Source organism: Haliaeetus albicilla, chromosome 11 (assembly GCF_947461875.1).
Source record: "Haliaeetus albicilla chromosome 11, bHalAlb1.1, whole genome shotgun sequence".
NCBI lineage: Eukaryota > Metazoa > Chordata > Aves > Accipitriformes > Accipitridae > Haliaeetus > Haliaeetus albicilla.
The window spans coordinates 6,808,204-6,830,729 of record NC_091493.1 but is presented as its reverse complement, the minus strand read 5'-3'; the positions used below and the strand labels follow the sequence as shown (position 1 = coordinate 6,830,729).

The window sequence follows — 22,526 nt, the reverse complement described above, 5'->3', positions numbered from 1 at the left end:
CTAGATTGCAGGGGGATCAGTATTTACAAACAATAGTATTAAAAAAAAATTTTTTTTAACTACATTTAATTATGTAGTATACTGTTAAAAAGAAACGAACTTTGATCAGGAAATGCACTGTATGTCAAGCCCTCTACAACAGAACAAATACTGCCCTTTTTGTTTTATTAGTAAAGTTACTCCTATGTCTAAGAAAATACTAAGATTCATACTTGGTTTTAATTTTAAAATAAAATTCAAGTTTGTATAAAATTACTTGAGTTTCTCCCCAGATGTCTGGCCTAGAAAAGGCATTCCATATACACACCTGGAACTGCTATAGCTCTCAATCTCTACCAACTGCAGCTTGCTGAACGCTGTGGAAGAGTTCTCATGAAGCACTAACCCTAGACTACAAATCAGTACTTCTATTAGGTGTAATTTCAAAAATACATTTTGTAAGAAAAAGTTATAGAGTAGCAGCCCTGAACAAAGCAATGTTATACCAGAGGAAGGAACGAAAGCAAACAAAACCATGAGCACTTAATCAAATGAGCTACTGTGTCTATCACATCAAGCTAAAGCTTAATTCTGGTAAGAATGCATTGCAATGAAACTTAAGTTTCCCCCCTACCTGAAATGCAGGAAGGCCTACTCTTTCTCCTCCCTGGGGGAGCACTCCCATGCAATGGCTGCAGGACTTTACCCTCATCCACGCTTCAGAGTTCCCCAAAGCACTATGGATTCCCAATCCCAACATACAGCAACTATTTGGGAAAGCAAGAACATACTGGCTGGCAAAGCACCATCTGGTTAGAAAGTGAAACAGACTTCTCTAGGAGCTGACTTTGTGTCTGGATTACGAAAATAGCATTGGTCCAGAACATCAGATAAGTAAAATACTTTAAACTTTCAATTTTATAAATCAAATGTGATGATTGGAAATTTTAAGGACACAGAACCGAGGGTAAGGCGCCCTTCTTGTACTACTGAGCGGTACTTTCCATGGGCTTTTACTGGTGAAAAAAGTAATAATTTGTGATCAAACACAGGAAGTTCTTTACCCAGAAACACTGGATGGATTTGTAAATTCAGTAATCCTGAGACTGCTTTTGAGAAGTACTAAGATACTTCAGTGAAAGGATTTGATCTTCACCTTCAAAGAAGAAAAGTTTTGTTCCATCTGTTCTGTTTTGAATTCCTAACTTTTGAAGTATTTATTTCAACGCTACCTCCTGGAGTAGGCTTAATGAAGTCAAACCATTTAATGAACCCTGATTTTTGAAAAATTGTAGGAAGAGTAAAACAAGTTTCTCTACAACAATGGAAGGAAATCTGTCTTCCTACGGATTTGAGACCTACCTCCACTGTAGCAACCTCAGCTTATCCCAGGGACCTCACAACTCCTTCCCGTTCCTCCTCATGTACCTTCCCACGGCCTTCAGCAGTTGCACCTGAACTCCCTCCTACTACCTGGAGGAGCCACACTATTTGTGGCAGCTACACCACCCGCCCACTGAGCGATGGCTTCCTCTCCATGCTGCTGATTTCCCTAAGGCTTATCAGATTTAAAAGAACTCCATTCCTGCATCAAACCTCACTGAGAGAGACCAAAAAAAGTGACTAAAGCCCTTATTTCTTAAAAAAATCAGGCTAAACCAGAAAGGTACAATTTTAGTCCACCTTTATTTTTGAGAATAAAGACAGATGAAGTCCTCAGGGAAACAGTTCTTTTTCAAAGGGAGGCACAAATACATTCTTAGGAGAGACGATGTACATCTCCCTCTGACTCTACAAATGGAGAGTGCCAAACCATCCTCCCCCATTCCTCTCTCTTTGCGAGTGCTCCAGTGAAACTCTTCTGTCCCACACGTGTAACTGGGAGCGAGGACTGGTATGAGTCATCTGACCCCCTTCTAGCTGGACGCAGCCTTTTGCTTCCCCTCACGCTGGAACCACACACTTAAACATAAATGTGTCAGTAACAAGCTGTTTAGACCATCGCTCTTTACAACACTGCCAGAGAAGCCAGCTGGACTGCTTACGGGTGGTCCAGACACCAGAGACATGGGAAAGAACAGAGACAGCTCTTAAACACAACGCTGAGAAGAGTTAAAGATGCAGAAAGTTGTGTGCGCCTGTCACCCGTGGAGGAAACGAAAGCCGAGGGGAGCACATGATGGCCACAGATACCAGCTGGCTGGCACCGGGGGTTCCCAAGCTGCTTCTGACAACCTCAAAGGGTGGGACCGACCCAAAAGCTCCTGCCTGGTCAGTGGAGGTACAAGTTTATGGGAAACGCAATTTTCAGCTGCAGTAGCTATTTTTAAGCCTGAAGTTTAAAGTAAGAGAAGTCTGAAAGACGAGTGCACATATGATTATGGGGTGCTTAAAACACAGACAGAAAAATATTACTTTATCCCTGTTTCAAGATGTTTGAAGAATTTTTTATGTGCACACATCATTACTACACAAGCCCTGCTACATGACTGGCGTGCTCTTATGAGCAAACAAGTCACAAAACCCCAAAGCATCCAGGCCCGAAATACCCAATGTCTGCCCATAATAAACAGACAAGGAGAGTATCAGAGTTGCACAACCCCCTTTTCTCAAGCCTTACTAGACGGCATATAAAACTTGAATTTCTAATAGATCAAGTAAGATTAGCATAGTATTAGATCCTGAATCAGAGGTACCTATTTCACAATTAGTGAGAAAGTTTATTATTATTACTTCAGCAATCTTTAAGGTGCGTTAAGACATTTGACCTGTCAGCCCTCAGAAGAGCAAAGTACACACGCCTATCACTGTGACACCTCCCACAGGGGATTTCTCAGGGCTCTATCTTTACATCTGCAACCTTCAGCACAGAGGTAGACAGGCAGACATCACCATTTTGAAACACTAAGACAACCAGGATTGTCTTAAAAATAAATTTAAAAAAAATTGTTCTGAAGGAGAATGTGCATAAGTAGGGCTGCTTGAAGAGAGATTCCACTGTACAGAACTGAAGTGTGTTCTTGATTCATTCTCAGCAGGTTTTTTTGTTGTTGTTTGGTGGTTTATTGTTTGTTTTGGTGTTTGTTTTATTTAACCCAATACACAGGAGAAATTTTTGAAGAGACTATGTGCACATCCTTCCACTTCCTCTTCCTTGAGTGGTGAAATACCCTCTGCAGGAAGTTTAATGATTGTGAAGGAACCTAATTTGAATTCTTTGCCCTGTCTCAGCTGTGCACATTTGTTCCAGTGCTGTTTGCTCACAAATCCTTTGGAAATATATTAACACATACAAAATGCGTGTGTGTATATACAGTCTATAAATTTGGAAACATATAATCTATCATGCACCCTACTCTGCCCAACCCAGACACAGCTGAAATGCACTGACTGCTTGGGCATAGCAGTCTTTCCGGGTCTTTCCACAAGTGTATTTTATTACAGAAAAACACGATATAAACCACTTTTTGTTATTCTTTACTTGCTTGTCCAAAGTATAATGCAGTTGACTCCAGCTGCTTCAGCCAGTAACAGCAGAATCACACACTTCAGCCCAATAGCGCCCGTGATGGGTACTGCCAAACACCACCCAGACAAAACCACCACACTGATGAGGTCACACACACCATATGCTGAGCTTTAATGCTTCACATCCCCATCTATAGTCCTTCAAGTAAACTACAATGCTTAAACAAATGAAGGCATGATCAGCTTTGGTGCTGCTTAACTTACTAAGTGTATCATAACAAACACATAGCTGTCACAGAATAGTACGAGTAACTTATTATTACAGGAAACCATTTCAGTTCTTATTACCTGATTTAGGTCACACTTGTATTTGTGTAGGCTTACTATAGTTTTGCTTAAAATATTTTAATAACAAAAGTGTTTGAAAGTGTGTTCATTTTCAATCTATAGCAAAGGCCACTGTAAAACCCACTATGTCAATTTTTACTTAATCACAAAAGATACATGATATATTGTGAATGCAAAGTAGAAAGATATTAAGGACCTGACTTACACATCACATTTCAAGACTGCATTTCCTACAGATACTAGTTTGACATAGAAAATGCTTGTTGTAAATTTTATGTCTATCACTTCCTGCAAAGGAACAGAATTTCCATTTCATTGCTAAGCGAAGTACCACAGCAAACGTTCGTATCTGCTTTCTCCTCAAGATCCCCTTGTCACCACCATAAAAGAACTACATGACTAAATGGTCTGACCATCCCAGGTTAATGAATGAGTCACTCTCAGTCACACACAAGTTTCACGTAGAGAATAATACCGTCTGTAGCCTCTATGAAGCAACAGAGATAAAAGCCACCAGAGACAAGCTGTAGGTTGGTGTTAAAGGCACTACACATACAGAATCCAAGGATTTTTTCTGGAGAAGGGCAGGATTCAAAGCAGTGCACATATAAGGGAAAGGAAAAGTCACATAATGCATTTAGCTGTAAAGAACAAATTCACTGGCAAGTGTAATACTTGCTGTAGAAAACCTTCTGAAGATACGAAAAAATGGAAAAAGGCTAGTATAGCGCAGCTGCATACTCTACTTTTAATAACGATATTCATCTAGCTCTTACGAAGGTTGTTCAATCTCTTAACAACCGAAACATGTTTGTTTATTAAAAGAGCAGACGTGGCATGGGAATCCATCGTTCACGATTCCCCAGCGAGTCTTGCCAAAGTCTCTTTACTCTTGTTCTGGAAGAACCGCTTCTGGTAACGACGGTAATTTAAGTTCTTTGCCTACTCAAACTTTGTTTTTCCTGCCAACACTAAAAGGATGCCAAATGCGCTGTTTTCTTTGCCTTGAGCAGTTGTCACCTGTAAACTGGACAGCACTACCTTATTCATGAAGCCCTTTAGCCCAAAAGTTACGTTAAACAGCACTGCATCTTTTGATCAGAACTGATCTGAGCAGAATTCATACCAAACCCTCGTCTGCTGCCCATTACTAGTATTACAAGCATACACAATGATGGGAAAAATTACTCAGTAGTTAAGAATTGTATCTGAAGTGAAATGGAGTCTTCCCACACAAATTCAAACTTTGTTTGTTTTGGCAGAAAGGTACTGGAATTTTAGGCACTAAAAGCAAAACGCAATAGAAAAGCGTTTAGATCACCATGGTCTCTAAGGACTTCATATTGAAAAAGTGCAGCCATGAGAGCTGAAACGAAAAACTAAACATATTTAGAAAGACTCAGAGTTAATTCATCTCTGCAAAGAATGGTTCCTCGGTTATGTATTCTGCTCAAAAGCAGGTTAACAGTATTCCAGACCAAATAAGGGAGCAAAAAGGCCATTTTTTCTTCTTTTTAGAATAGCAGATTTTCACAGGAAGTTTACCAAAGATTTATCTAGGGCCTGTTTTCATGGCAAAGAAAAGGAAGGCCTTCCAGAAAAAAGGGGCAAGTAAAAACTACCCTACATTAAGTGACTGAAGGCTAGGAATGCGATTTCCAGCATTAACAAAAAATAACAAGACAAACAAAAGAATAGAGACAATCCTCCTGCTTCAGGTATCTTTCAGGAGAAAACAGTCTCATAATGATCAAGTTAACATTTCTGTCTAACACAATGCTGGTACATAAGTCAGAATAGTTTTCTGTTCTCTTAAAGACGTTATCATTCAGTAAAGCTCTTATCTGTACAGTTAACTTGTAAAACTTAGCAATGAGACATTGCTAGCCCTGCAGAGAGATGTGCTTACAAAAGTAATTTCTAAAACTTCTTATAATCATTCAAATAAAGAAATATTTGCAGTATTCACCAGCAAGCTCAATATTATTTTACATTTCTACATTCCATATCTGAGCAATTCCCAGTTAAGATGCAAATTCTGGATGCCTTAGTACTTAAGATGAATCTCCGTCAGCAACCATCTTGTAATGTTAAAACAGACAAACAATTTAGGTATCTCTTGTGACCAAACTACTTATGATTGATACAGATCAGTAGCCTCGATCCCAGGCTTTAATAGGCAGCTGTTTGCTCCATGAGAGGGGGAAACAACCTGGCCTCTCACAGAGTTGCCCTCTACATGTCAAAAATTGAGGCCAAGAGTTAGGGAGACCAAGGTTATATCTGGAACTGCTTTGTACCAGTTTTTGCTCAACACCTCTTTTAAAACTGAAGTTGCTAATGCTGTTAATTACAGTATTATCTACCAAGATATTATAAAGCCAGCTGTTCATATGACACATTTGCAAAAATGACACCTTCAATTTGTATGCACCTTCGCAAATCAAGGTGTTTCTGTGTCCAACACTGTATCAGTAAATACTGCTTGAAGTGAAGGACCTGAAACGCATACAGCATCGTTATATTAACTGCCAGCCAGGCCTGGCAATAGGATTGTTTTACAAAAGGCTGTCCTTCTCATATATTCAATTTGTTTTGCTCTGCTCATCTGGTAAGAAATGATCCACTGCCAAAAGGAGATTGATGACTGTTACTGGAATGAACATCATCAGAGACATGATCTTGACAGATTTCAGGCAAAGGACAGATGCTAGCCCAAGTATTTGCTTTGTGAAATGAATCTGGATGATTGCGGCTGGACTCTGAGGGTGAATTTACACTTCACGGCTCAGCTGATTTAAGAGGTCGCTGCTGCCAAAGGAGGATATCCCACTCCACTTTGCGTCATCCTGACCCCCTCCCTAGAGGAAGCCACAGCACTTGGTGCACCCTGGGCTAATCCAGCTCAGCTCACTAACACCACAGGCTTCCACCCCCACCCTGGTTTTTGAAAATCAAGGCTGTGCTGATTTAGAAGGCTGAAGGCACTAGCATGGGGTCTGATAGTGGGAACTGTCCTTTGCAGCAGAGCCAAGCTGTTTGAGCAGCTCAAGTCATGACACGTAACCTCACCCTGACAAGAAGCGTTGAACTCGTTTAGCTTCTCTACCACAGACACAGAAAAAGCACCAGCCCTTCCTCGAACTGAACCTCCCTCTCCCTTCCTCAGGATTCTCTCTTGGTCGCTTCTCCTTTTGTAGCTCTATATTTGGTATTGGGAAAAAAAAAAAACCCATCTTGGTGAAGCAGGAGGGAAGAAGGGGTGTCAGGACAAAATTACATAGCATTTATTCAGGGCCATCTGTTATTCCAAGTCTCAAAGTACTATTTCTGTATCACTGCAGTGTACCATCCCAGCCGTAAGAAAGAATTTATGGCTATTCTAATTGCAATCAGTTCAGCGCAAGTTGAAGTATCAAAGGTTTTTCTATTTGTCATAGAAGAGATTTTTAGACCTTCTTCTGAAGAGGGGAGGAACATCATTTCTCTTGTTCATTAAATAAACAGACATTAATATATTAATGTGTTTCTAATTAATGAAGGCGGCATTAAAATCAATAATACTGGAAATTTTAGCAGGCTTAGAAAAAACAGCAAGAGAAAGTATATTTTCTGTTTAAAAAATTAACATTTTCTGCTATTCATTCTCAAAAAAACAGTAAGTCTGATATCACTGTAGTAGTGCAAAGACCTAGAAATGAAAGCCCAGCTTCAGAAGGATAGATACTATCTTTTATCTGCTCTACAATTAATGGTATGGATTAACCTTTAAAGGGGTCGGGTATTTTACTTAAAGGTGGTTCAATAACATTAGTCACATAGTACTCCTTGATATGATCAGATTCACTAGAATCAGATACAGTATCCAATATAATCTTTCACAAAATGAGGAACAATGTCTGCCAATTATCAACAGGAAATTGTTCCTGTAACACAGAACTTGACTGTAAAATGCACTTAAAAATAATAAACACATGGATTTTAACTAAGCTAAATGGACAGTACTTATACGCTAACCAAATTCCTTACCTGATAGGGCTGAAAGGCACTATCTTCAGTTATAAAATCCAGCTGTTTGTCCACAAGGAATTCGACTGCAGTAATTGAATTGTATACACTTTTTCCAACCAAGGGCTTGAATGTCTATTGGAAAAAAAGAAAAGACAATTAACCAATTTAAAAAAGCTCAGCATATCAAACCCCCAGGACTGTATAAACACTGACGCAATTCTTCCATCAAAACAAGTTAAAACAGAATAACAATTACTGATTATACGAGAAAGAAGGATTTTGTGTTTTGTAATTTTTTCCTTTGTGCCGCTGGTGGAAAACCAGCTAGAAAAGGGAACTACACCATACATTCTTCCTTTCCCTTATTGTGCTTGAGCAAGAGTGTTTACCACAGAAGCTCAAAGTACAGGAGCACGATTATATCTTAAACATACAGCTTAGCACGTAGGTCCTCTCCTTCTGCCTGCAGGACTAGCTAGCGCAGTGGTAATTACACTAAGGACGCTGAAGTGGAAACAGACTGCAGACGTGAAAATGCTCCCCCCCCCGTCCTGTTCTGAAATCATTCACCTTGCCTCCGAGTCAACCATCTCATTTCCCTGCCTGGCTCTGCAACTGTTCTGACTCTTCTGCCTGCCGCCCCCGCAGCTGCTCCTCCCTGCAGCAACCGGCTGCTCCGGCGCAAGGGCTTGGGAGAAGGCAGTGCCTGGTCCCGGGGCTTTTGCAGGGGCCGGGAGGTTTCCTGCTTCCCCACCATGTGCTGGGGAAGCAGGAAACCTCCCGGCCCCCGCTGCGAAAGCCCAGCACAGAGAAAGAAAGGGGAGCGGGGAATAACGGGCTCCTCCACGCCCCTCTACAGTCTTTGCCCCAAACGCCCTGCCTCGTCCAGGCGCAGCGGGATGCGGCAGGCAAGTGAGGAGGGAGCCGTGACTTCAGTGGGTCTCCCCCAAGAGGGGACGAGCAGGAGGTCAGTCCCCTTCCCTGCTGGCTGCGTTTCCTGGAACAGAAGCGCAAGGAGAGCATGACTGAGCGGGGGATGTACAGAGAGGGGATGAGTCAGGTGAAAAGGAAATCCCAGCGGATGGAGGGGAGAGAAAATGCCGCCCCGAAGACTGACAGGAACAGCAAAAGGAAGGCACGGGTGAACAAAAGGAACGACGGGCAGAAAGAACATGCAGGATATAAAGGAAAAAAACATGGAGGAACAGAAAAAAACAGAGGAAAGTTACTCTACAGGACAAAAAAAAAAATAGTAACGAGGGAAAACAGGAAAAGAATAAAGCCCGTTGAGACTGATTCTAAATTTAAAATGCAGGAAGAAAAGACAAAGAGGAGAAACAAGGGCAGGTCAAACCACATGAAGCGTTGTGCAAATGCTACACCAACACCTGTAAGACGCTGCTATTCCAACAGGACATCACTGGCTCACGTGCAACACCCCGCAGCAACAGACCCCAAGTACTTACAAGAGGAGGGCAGGATCACTGCCACCTATTTTCAGGTATGGAAACTGAGGCACAAAGCAATCCCATATCTTGACAAAAGCCACCCAAGCAGGGCAGCAGCAGAGTCAGTGACCTGCCCTCAGCCAGTCTGCAGGCACCTCCTAAGAGATGCACTCAAGGTTTTATCAGATTTCATTACCTACTTTACAAAGGTGCTGCCTTGCGATTAGGCTAAATATAACCCAAGTCTCTCTGGAGCTTCAGCTTTGACACTTACTAAACAAATGAGAGAATACTTCATTGGGGATACATTATACTTTCTAATAAACGTATCCAACTCTACAAATGCTCAGATTTAATGTACCGCATTCCTGTTTCCATTTTATTTAAGGTTTCACTTCAGCTGTTACCCTTTCTCCCGCAAGCAAAGAAAAAAAAAAAAAAAACCCAAACCAAAACCCTATCAGCCAGTCAGCCATCTCAACAACAGGGTAACAAGATGAAAGGGCTGAAGGGGCAGGAGAATATGATAATATGCTAACTACAGAGTCTGAATAGTAAATAATTATTTAACCTCTAATAGTTAAGAAAGGGCCTTTGCTCTTGCATCACTTTTCTATAATGGATCTTGTATTGCTAATGGTTCGAGTTAAGAGAGGGTGGAGTTCACATCATGAAACTGCAAAGCGTTGAGTGTATAAACTCACAAGCAGACAAACTTTTCTTTAAAAAAGTCAACGCTGTAGTCTTTCAGTTCTTAATTTGCCCCCGCACCTTCACGTATACTGTTCTACATTTTCCATTGCTGGCTCCTTTCTAACTTTCTGTGCTATTATTCTGGTCAAGAAATGTGTTTCTGACTACGGAACAACAGGACATACCACATCATTAGCTAAAACGAAACCGTGTGGAATGCGGCTTGCAGTCATCATTCAGGATTCAGACAACACAGCAGATTAAGGTATGTGTGAGCCACGAGTTTATCTTACTGCTGGTATTAAAAGCACTAGTTCCAAATATAGATCTGCGAGCGTGATTATTCTGAGAAGAGAAACGTAATGCCTTCTCACTTGCTTTCATAGATCTAAGCCTCCAGACAGGCCAACGCCCCCAAAATACACATGTGGAGGATGCAGGCTATCCCACAAGCACAGAGAAAAAAATATGTAAATAAATAAAGCAAAACTACACCATGTCACACACCTCCTTGTACACCGATAGCCACTCAGCTGCACACAACTTGAGATTTTTCAGACACTATTAGAAAACGTTCCCACTATCAAAGAACAACAAAACCCCACCCTTCAATAAAAGCAGGCCTTCCTGAGAAGGCAAAGTCCAGACTCCCATCAGCTCCAGGAGACAGGCAGGCCACCAAGGAGATAGCCAAGCCAGGACGGGTTAGGGATTTGAAAAAAATCTTTAAGACGGAAGACATGACCAAACTTCACACCATGCATCACATATGCACAAAGAAAAACAGACTAGGAGCACAGCAGGCAAGAGTCAGCTACTAGAGGCAAGCATGCAAGGCATGTAACGACACGAAAATAGATGTAAGAAGGTCCAACGAGCTCCTTGCAGACTTTCAGCGGAAGACGCTCTTTCCATTCCCAACGTGGAGGACAACTAGGGAGAATCAAGCATACTGGCTGAAACCAGGAAAAACAACCTTTTCAAACAAAAATCTCCCTTTCAAACTTGCATAACACTTCCTTTTACCATCTACATGAACCCAGTTCCCCAAAGACCACAATTAAGCAAAGGACTCAAGCACTCAATTTTAAGTGACATCTGACTTCAGCACTCTTCTAAGCAGCTAGTTAAAAAAAAAAAAATCCCACTTTTTTTCCACCAAATTTCCCCCGCTTGGCCAAAGGGAGCTCTATGAAAACCACACACACACGCGTTGGTTGCTTTGCCACCAAGTTGCCCGATACTGAATAAAACATATTTCTTACTCTGTGTGTCCCCCCGCCCCATCTCCCCGTGATTTTACCCCAGTTCATGCAAGAAATAACCTGCCTACGGGAGGTATCCGGCACAGCTCTGAGACCGAGAGGAGACGCTGGGTTTGGACCTTCCAGAAATCCAAACAACTTTTTCAAAAACATTAAGTACCATCGCTTCACAGCAGACAATCTCAAAACTATTCGACGGCCTTCACCCAATACTCGCGAATACAGGGGATTACTCACGGACTGCTTTTTCGCACGCCCAGTAACACAACTCATCTATTTATTTATCCTTTCCAAGCCCCCATGGCAACCGCAGGCCCCGCTTTCCCCAGGAAGCGGTACCGAGCAAGCCCGTAGCGCCTTTTTATCTCTGGGTAACGCAATTCAGCAGCCGGAGGGGTGGTTGAGCCGCCCCCACCGTGCGAGCAGGCAGCTCCCTGGCGCTGGCCAGGGCTCCGGGAGCCGCCACACCTCGGCTGCGAGCTGCTGACTGCCGGCTGCTGCAGCCTCGGCGCTGCCAGGCTCTGACACCCAGAAGGCTCATTGCAGCAAACGCTCGGGTTACAGCTGAGCTCGCAGCTGCCGCCCGGCTCATCCCGCACGTACCACGACCTCATCCGCCTCACTGGAGCTCGCAGCCTGCTTAGCTGGGCACCCCCCGCCTGAAGCCTGCTCCCCACGCCACAAAAAGCACATTTTTCTAGGCACAGGTACTGCGCTTGTGTCATGTCCATCGTCCTCCCCCCCTTTTTCTTTTAAGTCTCTCTAGAGGAATTCATACCGTGAAGAGAACAGACTTTTAAAAAGCTAAAAATTTATTCAAGAAACTAAACCGTGTAACGCTTCACGGGTCTCCCTCCTTCAACCACAAAAATTGAAAAGCTGGTGTAAACTTCATTTATACGTGCTATTCGGCAAACTTTTCCACCTATCGCTCCTCAGCCTCGCTGTTCAGTCTGCAGTAGGGCAAACGCTGGCACCTTTTCATTATGACACTTAAGCATTCAAAATAGCTGTAGCTCTCTTCCAACGCCTGTTTGTTGCCATGGTTTGCACTCAAAGGCAGAATTAGCGAGTGGTAAAGAGCGGAAGACAAAAAAGGCAGATTTGATGCAAAAAAAAATTAAAAAAAAAAAAAATCGAGCGTCGAGTTTTCTCCTTTGCAGACTACTTCGCCTGCATTCCCGACGAAAGAGCCCGTTTCCAGCCAAGGCATTACTGCGGGCGGAACTCCCTCAGCCCTGCCCGGAGGGGGGTGTCGGAGCCCGCAGGCAGAAGGAAGTAACCGGCGGGACGCGGAAAGAACGCACGGCCAGCCGGGCCCCCTCCCCGTCGGAGGCGGCGGGGGTGCCGCATGGCAGCGCCCTGCGGAGATTATGGCAGCTGCTTTGTAACGGCGGCGCTCCTCACGGCTAACGCCTGGACAACGGGCCTTTCCAGTTCAGCAGACGGCGGTAACGACCGAAATTTAACCCCACCTCCACCAAAGCGAAAAAAAAAAAAAATTTTAAAACCCGATTTCTCGATCGATTATCCCCCGGGTCAGGGAGGCGCCCGGTACTCACGGTGTCCCCCTGCGGCCCGTCTCGGTGGCGCTCGCGCTCCGCCGGGCCGCTCGCCCTCCGCCGGGCCGCGCACAAAGCCGCCGCCGGCCGCGTGCGGCGCCGCGCCCGCGGAAGCCCGCCCGTCACGTGCGCCGCCCCGCGCACCGCCGGGCCGGGGGCCACGACACCCCCCCCCCCCCCTCCCCGCGGGGCCGGGGGCGCGCCCCGCTCCGCCCCCGCGGCCTCGGAGGGCAAACAAAGGCGCCCCTCGGAAACTTAAAATGTCCGTGGGGGAAGGGGGGCTGTCCCGCGGAGATAAGCCGCCCCCACGTCGCGGCGGTCGGTTTCTCCCCTCCTCCCCTCGCCCCTGCCGCCCCCCCCCCCCCCGCCCGCCCCTTGCCGATCCCCCGCCCGTCGGTATGCACCTCGCTCGGCCTCCCGCGGCCCGGCCCGGGGGACCTCCGCGCCCGCCTCCGCCTTTGAACTCACTTAGGAAAATGGTTCTCGCCGCGCCGCTTCCGGGTCGAGCGACCGCGCCGGGGGCGGGGCCGGCGGCGGCGGCGGAGGAGGAGGAGGAGGAGGAGGAGGAGGACTCGGGCTCGCCGCCCGCCCTTTGTGGGGCCGGCGCGGGCTAGCAGGCAGCTGGGCCCGCCGCGGAGGCCCCGGCGCGTCCCCGCTGCTGGGTCATGGCGCGCCGCCGCTTACATAAGGGCGGGCGCGCGGTGCGCGGGGCCGGCCATGGCGGCGCTCTGCCGGAGCGGGGAGGAGCCGGGCCGCGCCGCGCCGAGCCGAGCCGAGCCGAGCCGCCGAGAGCCGAGCGAGGGGGAGGGCGCCGGCGGGAAGGGGCGGCGCGGCCCGCGGGGGCGGGGGAGGCGGCCACGTCCCGCGGGGGCGGAGCCGCGGGCCACGTGTGGCGGCGGGCTCGGAGCGGGGCCGGGGCAGCCGGGGGTCGAGAGCCTCCTGCTGCGGCCCAGGCTGGAGCGCGGCAGCCTGCGAAACCCGAAACCGAGGTTGTGGCCTAAGTCCTTCCGTCCCCCGAAAAGCCGCCACGATGCCGGGTCTGTCCTTTGAAAGCCCTTCCCCGTCCCTCCCCCTCGCGTGGGCCTTCTGGAGTCAGCAAACGAGGGCTACGATTCCATCCACGTTCACCCGAAAAAAAAAAAAAAAGGAAGAAAAAGGAAGGGCGGGTCAGGCATGAGCTCAGTGCCTGATTCTGGTCCAGAAGCAGCCGGAGCAGAGGGCGGTGCGGGGAGCGACCCAAGCCGCACGGCGGGGGGCGAGCCGGGAGTCCCGGGCTGCTCCGCTCCCCTCTGCGCCGCCAGATAGAGGGAAAGCCTGGCAGGGGCCGGTCAGCTGAAAGCCTGGCCCTAACAGCATACTTCGCCGTCATCGGCAAGTATGTACAGCCCATCGACTGACGGCAAAACGTCCTCAAGCACGGTTTTCCTATTTTCAGCATACAACCTATTTTCTCCTCGATGACAAAAAAAAAAAAACCAAACACAGCAAACCCCACATAAAACGTGTTTCCCCACTGTTGAACAGAAGTTGATGGCACTAACTAGCTGTTTACATGAAAATATCAATTCACCTGAATAGTCCAGGGAGAGAAGAGTGCATGGTGCACTAGCTAATGAGAAAATAGTTTCCAAACAGAAATTTAGCAGTAACGCCTGTAATTCATTCCTTGAGTTTAGCTCACATGCACAAGCATGGATAGAAGAAAAAAAAGGAAAAAAAATAAATCACAAGGGAGGTTGCGATAGAGGCATTTATTTCCTCCAAACCCTTTAAACAAACAGCTGTACATTTTTTACTTCATGGAAAAAATACAAAGTGTGTCGTTTGCCAAGAAAGTATGAGAATAATGGGAAATCAATGCATGACTAGTTCTCTGTTCTCATCTTGAATTATTCCAAATGATGTAAGCTTAAAGGTGTACTGGAATGCTATAAAATACTGAGCTCTGAAATCATAAAATACTTAAGTACAGTTAAAAATTAAAGTTGAACTGGAAGGCTCTCTACCCACCACGGACTTGTCTCCAGCAACTGGATTTCCTCCACAACAGTTTGTGGCACAGCACGCACACGAGCAGGGCAGGAACCAGGGTACCTGGACATGGGTTTTGTACACTACCCGGCCTACGCTCAAACCACGTAACTGCAAAACTGCATTTTGCTTTGAAGGGACACTAGCAGAGGTGGTTTATTGTATTTATTTCCCCTTTTAAGTGGAGTTCCAGGCTGGCGAGTCCGAGGCGGCTGAGCAGCCTTATATGGCAGCAAGGCTGTGGGGAGGCAGCAGTGCCCTGAGCAGCCTCCATCTATTCCTGACCACCCAGTTGCTCCTCTCGTCTCCGACACCCCTGCGCACAGACCCTCACAAGATCCGCTCGCCCTCAGGGCTAGCCAGAGAAAGGCCGCCTTCTACTGCCAGCAGAGCATGGGGCTCGCTGGCCCCCTCTGCTCCCCCAAAACAACGCCCCCCCTGCCCCAGCCAGGCTGTGGCAGGGCTGCACTTCCTCATCTCCAGAGAAAAAAAATCAAACATCTTAGTGACACCATTTTGACCCAATTTCTTTCCAATTCCTTCTTCTCCACCCCACCTCCCCCGGTGTGGGGGGAAATAACGCCTCAGCCGCTTTCACCCGTACTGAGACAGGTCATGCAGCAGCAGAGACTAAAATGCATCCCTCTTGCATGTTTGGGGCCGCAGTTTGCACTGCCTTTACGCCTCTGGTGCAGAAGCGTGCCCATTCTCTGCCACCAAACAGCAACAGGGCAGCTTGTCAAGTGAGTGGGGGGTCTTTCACAGACTCGGTTCTTCAGAGGCCTCACCACCTCTAAAAAATTAAACTTGACCTAATCAGGAATAGCTGACACAAGGAAATATCCTCAACTCAGACTTTGCCAAGTAGTCAAGAAAGAAAATACTTTTTCCAAACTTAATTCTGTCCTTGTATGATTTTCGATTTAACTTCTAAAGCGCATTTTAGATTACCTCCAACAAGTACTGAACATCCCAAAGACATACTACCACTGCCACCACAAAATTCGTACCCCTCTCATACGGTTTCAGAGGTTTGTTTTACCATTTCTCTCAAGTAAGAGTCCAAACACTAATAGTTATTTCAGGAAGGGCAAACAAACGAATTATGCCTATTACAGAGCGCAACATACTTCATGCTACTATTAAACTAATGGTGCTGTGATAGCTGTGCGGTATGTAGTGCAACTGTCAAAGCAGGCAATCCTTAATAATATCCAATACAGACACTGTTAAAATACAAATCACAAGACTGTCTGGAGGACAGGCAAGTTTGCCTGTTTGGATGAAGCTTTATTAATAGACTGCGACTTAGTAACAAAGAATATTAATACCCAGCGCAGCACCACCTATTCATTACCACAGAGGGATTTTGTAAAAATTCTCAAGTGGCACCAGCTACAGGTGGAATACTAACCCAGCAGCTCTATTTCCAAGGCTGTCACTTAAAGATAATCTCAGTGAAGATCTGCTAAGTGGGAAAACACCTTTTGAGAGTATAAAAAAACCCATGAAGTTGCTACTGGTGCAACTGCTAACGTTAAGTATGCTAAGGCAACATAAAACGACATTTACATCATTACAGCTGACTAAATGTACCGCAATATATATGCGTGTATTCTTAACAAAACACAGATTTGCCACATACAGGGACTGACACCGATTTTTAAACAAGAATTTTAAAAATTTGTGTCTTAAGAGTCCCAAAGCCTATGGAAAAATATCCCTATCCAAGCCCGGTTATGACATTCGCAAAATACACGACACTTTAGAGCGGCTTATTTCACAGTCACGTTATTTTAGTGCTGTTTCCAACCCCTGTTTGTCTCACAGTTGGGCCTGAACTCTGCCGAACAAGCCATACTATAAGCTCGCAGAACAGAGCTGCCTTTGTTCTTTGGCACTGCCAGTCCCCTATGGAATCAGGCAGCACACTGAAGTGCACTCGGCAAACAATCCCTGACCTTCAATTACTGTCTTGGCTCGCTGCCACAGGATACATGTATTACTGGTTACAGAGCGTGCCCTATTTTGCAGCTAATCGCCAGAACTACAGATAATCATGGAAATCGACGGAAAACCGCCAACATTCCCTTCCTGAAATCGCAGTCGCTAACTTCAGCTACAGCAAAGCGTTCCTCCGGTGCGCCGCAGCAGCACGCCCCAGGTTCAGGCTCGGGCCACGCATGCGAGGACGGCTGTACTGCAGGTTTTGTATTTTTAGAGACCGCACGAAAAATTCCAGGTGGCGTACGGACGGCTTCGCCTTCCTCCGCTGGAGGTTTTCGGTTTGGTGTTTGCTTGCTTCGAGGCGGAAGGCGCGCCGGGTTGTGCCGGTTTTGCAAGAGCTGCTCTTTTTTTCCCCTTTTCTTTCCCCCCCCCCCCCCCCCTCCCCTTGAAACCACTGGCAGGTTTTTCACTCGAGCGCCCGCGGCTGGTGCCGGGGCAGGGCCGGCGGGACGGGCGCAGGTCGGCGGGTAGCGCCGCCCCCCGCAGCCCCTTTGTTGCCGCGGAGGGGCCGGGGCCGGGGCCGGGGCCGGGGCCGGGGCCAGCTGCAGCCCTTGTACTTGCGGGCTGGCCGGCAGCCAGCGCCCGGGCCGTGAGTCACTGCCCGCCCTGCTGGGAGGCTGCTGGCTAGCACCGCGCTGCCAGAAACACCGCAAGGACATCGGGAAGCTGAAGCGCAGGCAGAGCGGCGGGGTTCTGCTGTAAACCCCCCCTCCCCTTCCTTTCTGGAAGGCAGGAAACCCCTTTGACTGAAAACTAACGCTCCTTACCCGCACCCCGCGCCAGAAACCCATCTGGCAAGGGAAGAGCACATGTAGATCTTGCGAATGAGTAAATATTTAACCTTTCGTTTGTTTTAAAGTTATTTAAATCGGTCGTCTTCGTTTAAATTAGCGGGTTTGTACTTATCTTCTTCCTGTGTGCGCTGCCCTACATTTGCTTAGCAAGCAGAACTGTTTCATAGCAATACTCCTGCAGACATAATACGGTGTAAGAGCAGAGCTATGGTCAGTCTCATGTTAGTGGAGAAATTAACTTTCTGATTACGTATTTGTGCAAACCAGCTGAGTTCAAACAGCGTACCTAAGTGCAGAAGCCAAAGTCCAAAGGAGGAATTAATGTCTGTGAAACAATCATCACTACTAAGGCTGCAACACGTTACATAGAGCAAATGGCATTCAGGTGCCAGTTCATTTGGCAAATTCTTCATTTAAACTCTCCTTTTTGGTTACGGAGGTGGGCAAATCTCACTTGGAGACATCCAGGTGTGCAAAATCTTCACCAGGCTATCTGCAGTGATTTTTCAAAATTGAGAAGCCGAGGACAACAGTGTACATGGAGGAACATGAGCAACGATACCATTAATACTCGCGTATCAGCACTAACTGATTTTACAGTATATTTCAAATCAATCCAATTTAAAATATGGTTTCTATCTTTGCAATGTTTTCAATCAACTTTTAAAACCACTTTTGTCCTTCCCTCAGCAAGCACCGTGGGGTTTAATGCTGCATGCATCAACATGACTGTGCAATTTTCCCCATTACTTCATACCCGTCTACTTCATCATACCAATACTGTAATCGCAGCTCTGGGAATAAGGTCTGTTAGTAAACTTGCACTATTTTTGTGGCTGAATCGGTGTCCCTGCCGCAACAGGAGACCAATAATCTTGGTAAAAGAAAAACCAGAAGCATGGCATTAAAAAAAACAACATCATTGTAGGCAACAGTATTGCATGAGTTTTCTTATTTGCTGGAGTTTGCTGATAGTGTTAAAATGATCTGCAAACTTCAGAAACTACAAATTTTGAATGCTGACAAATAATTTCAGACTAAGTTGCTTTCATTTCTCCTGTTACAAAAACCCCAATCCTTTGTACAAATTCAACTCGTTCTTTCAGGTCTAAGCTACCTAAATAATATTTTCTACAATTGCCGCCCCTAGTTTCTTTTCTTCTTCGCCCATTCTATGCCTTCCCCCAATTCAGCTTCTATTAGCAGCTTGTTACTGACATTTTTCTCTCTACCTAGCCTCTGCAGTATGCCATTTACAGATACAAATCCTTATACTTTGAACCTACGAAGCAGTGCTCTAACTCCAGATTTATGTCCAAAGACAAAATACTGAGCAGTCTCTCAGGCATCCCTTTGTGGAAGTCTGTCATCTCAAGCCCAGCATCACTACAACAGCCTTGTTTTCCTATGCCCTCTCCCTTCTTCATCTGAGCAAAAATGCTGTGACCTTGCCACTCACTCAAATCCAGTAACATCAATGTCATCTTTAAGTGTGACCTGCTCTCTCTCACTTCTGGGTCCAGGTTACATGAAACTCTTGCAGATCTTTCTTATAAAGCACATGTTTTTCTACCCATCCTCATAGTTCAGAGCACCAGCCTACACTCATCCTGCATTTTGATTACTGAAGCCTCCTTTCCTCTGGCCTTACTAAATGCATACATGTTCAGATCCACTCGAAATGCTGTCACAAACACCTCCAGCCCACAATGTCCACTCTTTGCACTCCTTCCCCCAGCAGTCCCACCACATAAATTGCACTTTCAAAAACTCCCGACCCTACTATTGGTCATTTATCAATTTCAGGAACAGCTTACTGGCAACACTTGCAAAGCTGATTCATTGATGTCTTTCTTTTTTCTCCTTAAAACTCTGCTTTGCTGTGCTGACCTCTGAAACCTTGACAATGGCTTGGCCACTGCTTTATGCAAGCCTCATCTTCCCTCACAAGCAGTGCCTCCTATTTCCCATCTGCCTGTCTCTGTGTGTCATCTGCCCTTGACTTATGCTCAAATTTTAATGCTATGGAGAAAGGAACCCTTTTCATTTGGTGTTTGTTCTACAACTCATTGCACAATGAAATCCTGGAGTTTCATGTGAGTTTCCAAGTGCTGTAGTAATGTGCTACAACAGTCATTAACCTTGGGACTGGATTATGTCCTCCACAAAGCCAGCTCAACAGCTTCAAGACCATAATGTTCTTACCCACTCTCCTTCTGCAATATTCATCAAACCCTTTTTAACTTGGGTGCCATCCACGTTTTTCAGTATTCATGCTTCTTCAACCTTCCTGCTTCCCTCACAATAATGCCAAACTCCGTCCAACTCATTTCTTGGCTTTATTCTCTTCTTCCAACTCTACTGCCAACATTCACAACATTCTTGCATCCTTTTCCCCCTGAACTTACTGGATATAACATTCATTTACACAGCCGCCTTCCAGCCTCACCACCAGAAAAACAACCTGATCGAGAACATTGGCTTCAGGCTTCTTACATCCACTGAATTGCTGCTCTTCTGATTCAGCATCCAGCACGGCCTTCCTCTCATACTTCCTACTAACTGAAGTCCATTACAGAACAGGACTCCACCTTCCACCCTCCTACTACTTCCTGCCCCTCTCATACTACATTCCCAATTGCCTCTGAAGCAGGTCTCACTTCCTGAGAGTCACCCAGATCTAGCTTTCATAAGGTCTCCTTCTGTTTTTATTCCCCAGAGCAGGTATTTCATACCTGCCTCATCTTTTTCCATCTCAGCCCCCACATCCTTGTTAGCTTTGATTTCCAGAGCCCCTTTTTTTCCCCCAATTCTGCTATTTTTTAGTTCTTCTGCCCTGCCACTCCCTCTCTCTTTCCTTTGTCTAAGGCATCTTACTCACCAGCTTAGTCAGCTTCCTGTCTGTTAAATGGATTGTATTTTATTTTGCATTTTTCTATTTGCTCTTCTCCAAAACAACTCGGGTGCATCCTCGCCACAGAAAGCTCGGCTTCCCCTGCAGTTTGGGCTCCCTGACTGCTCAGGCTGCCGCCAGGCTCTTCGGTCCAGGGCTGCCTCCTGGAAACAAGTCACAGGCTCCATCAGAGGCAAAATGGGGTATGGTTCCGAGGGAGCCTCACTCCAGGCATCACTTCTTCCGACACAACAGTGGTGAGAATGCATCCATGCTGGTATTTTCCATTCCCACAGCCCTACAACAGTATCCAAGTGACTCTTGTAATATCAAATGCTCCCCATGTGCCTGATGCCAGACCCAGGGCATGCAACATATTCTTGACATCATGCTATAAAATGGTCACTTGAGTAGGCTGTAACAACTCAGTTAAGTTGAAAGTCTCTATGGGAAGTGGAATTGGCTCTTGAAACAGAGCTGGAATTAGGAGATAAACATAAGTTAAACAAGAGCTCCTGTTTGGAGCTATATGGAATAACCAAAGCCTTGAAAACATTGAAAGTTGAAGTATAAAAATCTTGAAAAAAATATCAAGAACAGAGACCAGTATTTTAAAAGAACACATCCTGTGGAAACTGAAAGAGCGAAATACCTGCTTCAGATTATCATATGAATGAAGTTGTTATACATAAATTTGGATTCCATTTTTGAGAAGCAAAAGACTCCTCAAGGCCATTCCTCCAGTCTCTACATTTACTCCCTTTTACTGACAGCAGTGTATCTCACTGTTTGTCAGGTGGAATAAGAGCTGTGAAATAAGCACATTCAATTTGCAATATATTCAGAATGTTTTTTGTTTTTTTTTTCACTAATACAAGGCTACAACTTCTATTCCTTCCTCCTGCTCCACTTCGACTCTCTCCAAAAAATCAGGAACCCCATTTACCAGTTTTGCAGGCTTTCTATCTGGTTATCTCTGGGTTCACTTAACAGGGAAGGGCCATTTGGGGGAGGAGAGGATTACTCGTTTTGGATTCAGTGCCTCTGTGCTCTCTTAGTCCCAGCTTGTTGGGAGTAAGGTCATACTTGGCCATTTCTCTGTGTTTTGTGATAGTGTGGTTTTTTATATCCTAAACATGTACACTTTAAGCATAAGAATATCTTATCTTAAAAGTAGTATTTTTGTATTTCCAAACACCAAGACTTAAATATTAAGCAACATCAATGCATTGTGTTTTAATTATCTTTGTAACAAGCTCCATCTTACAGAGACAACATGCTAGTATATCCTCAAATAAAAATATCAGACTGTTCACTTCACCTTTGTGTGTCATGTAAGCTGGGAGAGAGATACAATCCAGTTTCAGATTATATACAGAAATATCTTTTGATCTTCTTGAGCAGTATTTTCTCCTGCTATGATAGTTCTATAATCATATTGTAACTTTGTCAGACTTCCTACACTGAGATACAGTTGCTAATACACTGGTTTGATTCCTGACTCTATAGTATAAAAGGTTTGGAAGAACTTCTCAAAGACAAAAACCTTATAGGCATAAACCACTAAGAAGTCAAGGTTAAAAGTTTACACTTGATAATAAAAAGTCTGATGGAACAGACAGAGTTTTAGTCAATATATCCCAGCATCAGGATAATGCTGAAATAATGTTCAAACACCATCAGTCTATGTAGTAAACAAATTAGAAAATAACCTAGACATCATAATGCATTCCCCCCCGCAGTGTTATTTTTAGATTCACACATCTGCCCTCCTACACACTTGTCCAGTAGCAACCTTGATGGACAACACTTTTTTTTCCTTTCAGGAAAACACAGGACAGATGGTGTTGAAAGTATTTCTCTCCGAGATAACAAGTTTTCCGCTTTTTATAAATTCACCCAGCTTCAAACTGTGACAGCTGTGAGTTTAAAGATAAAATCGAAATGATCCAGATCTTGTTCATCTCCTTTCTCTAGGGTCCCTGAAAGGTCACAAAAATATGCTCGCTTAGCAGTTTCCCACTAAA

General features: G+C 45.4%; 1 protein-coding gene across 8 annotated transcripts in view; it reads right to left on the bottom strand.

The window, feature by feature from the left end:
* The window catches only part of JMJD1C (jumonji domain containing 1C), a 177,750-nt gene that overhangs the window by 49,785 nt on the left and 105,439 nt on the right, over nucleotides 1–22,526 (bottom strand). For 2 of the 8 annotated variants that reach the window (XM_069795965.1, XM_069795970.1), the window contains exons 1-2: nucleotides 13,179–13,304; nucleotides 7,825–7,938 (exon numbers count right to left, since the gene is read on the bottom strand). Coding sequence is in view for 2 of the 8 variants with exons in the window: in XM_069795964.1 (XP_069652065.1) it covers nucleotides 7,825–7,938 (114 nt within the window). In the remaining 6 variants the exon portion in view is untranslated. Of the gene's footprint in view, nucleotides 1–7,824; nucleotides 7,939–8,376; nucleotides 8,398–9,272; nucleotides 9,292–13,178; nucleotides 13,305–22,526 lie in introns of those variants that run through there. The other 6 variants (XM_069795964.1, XM_069795969.1, XM_069795967.1 and 3 more) reach the window with 5 other exon arrangements.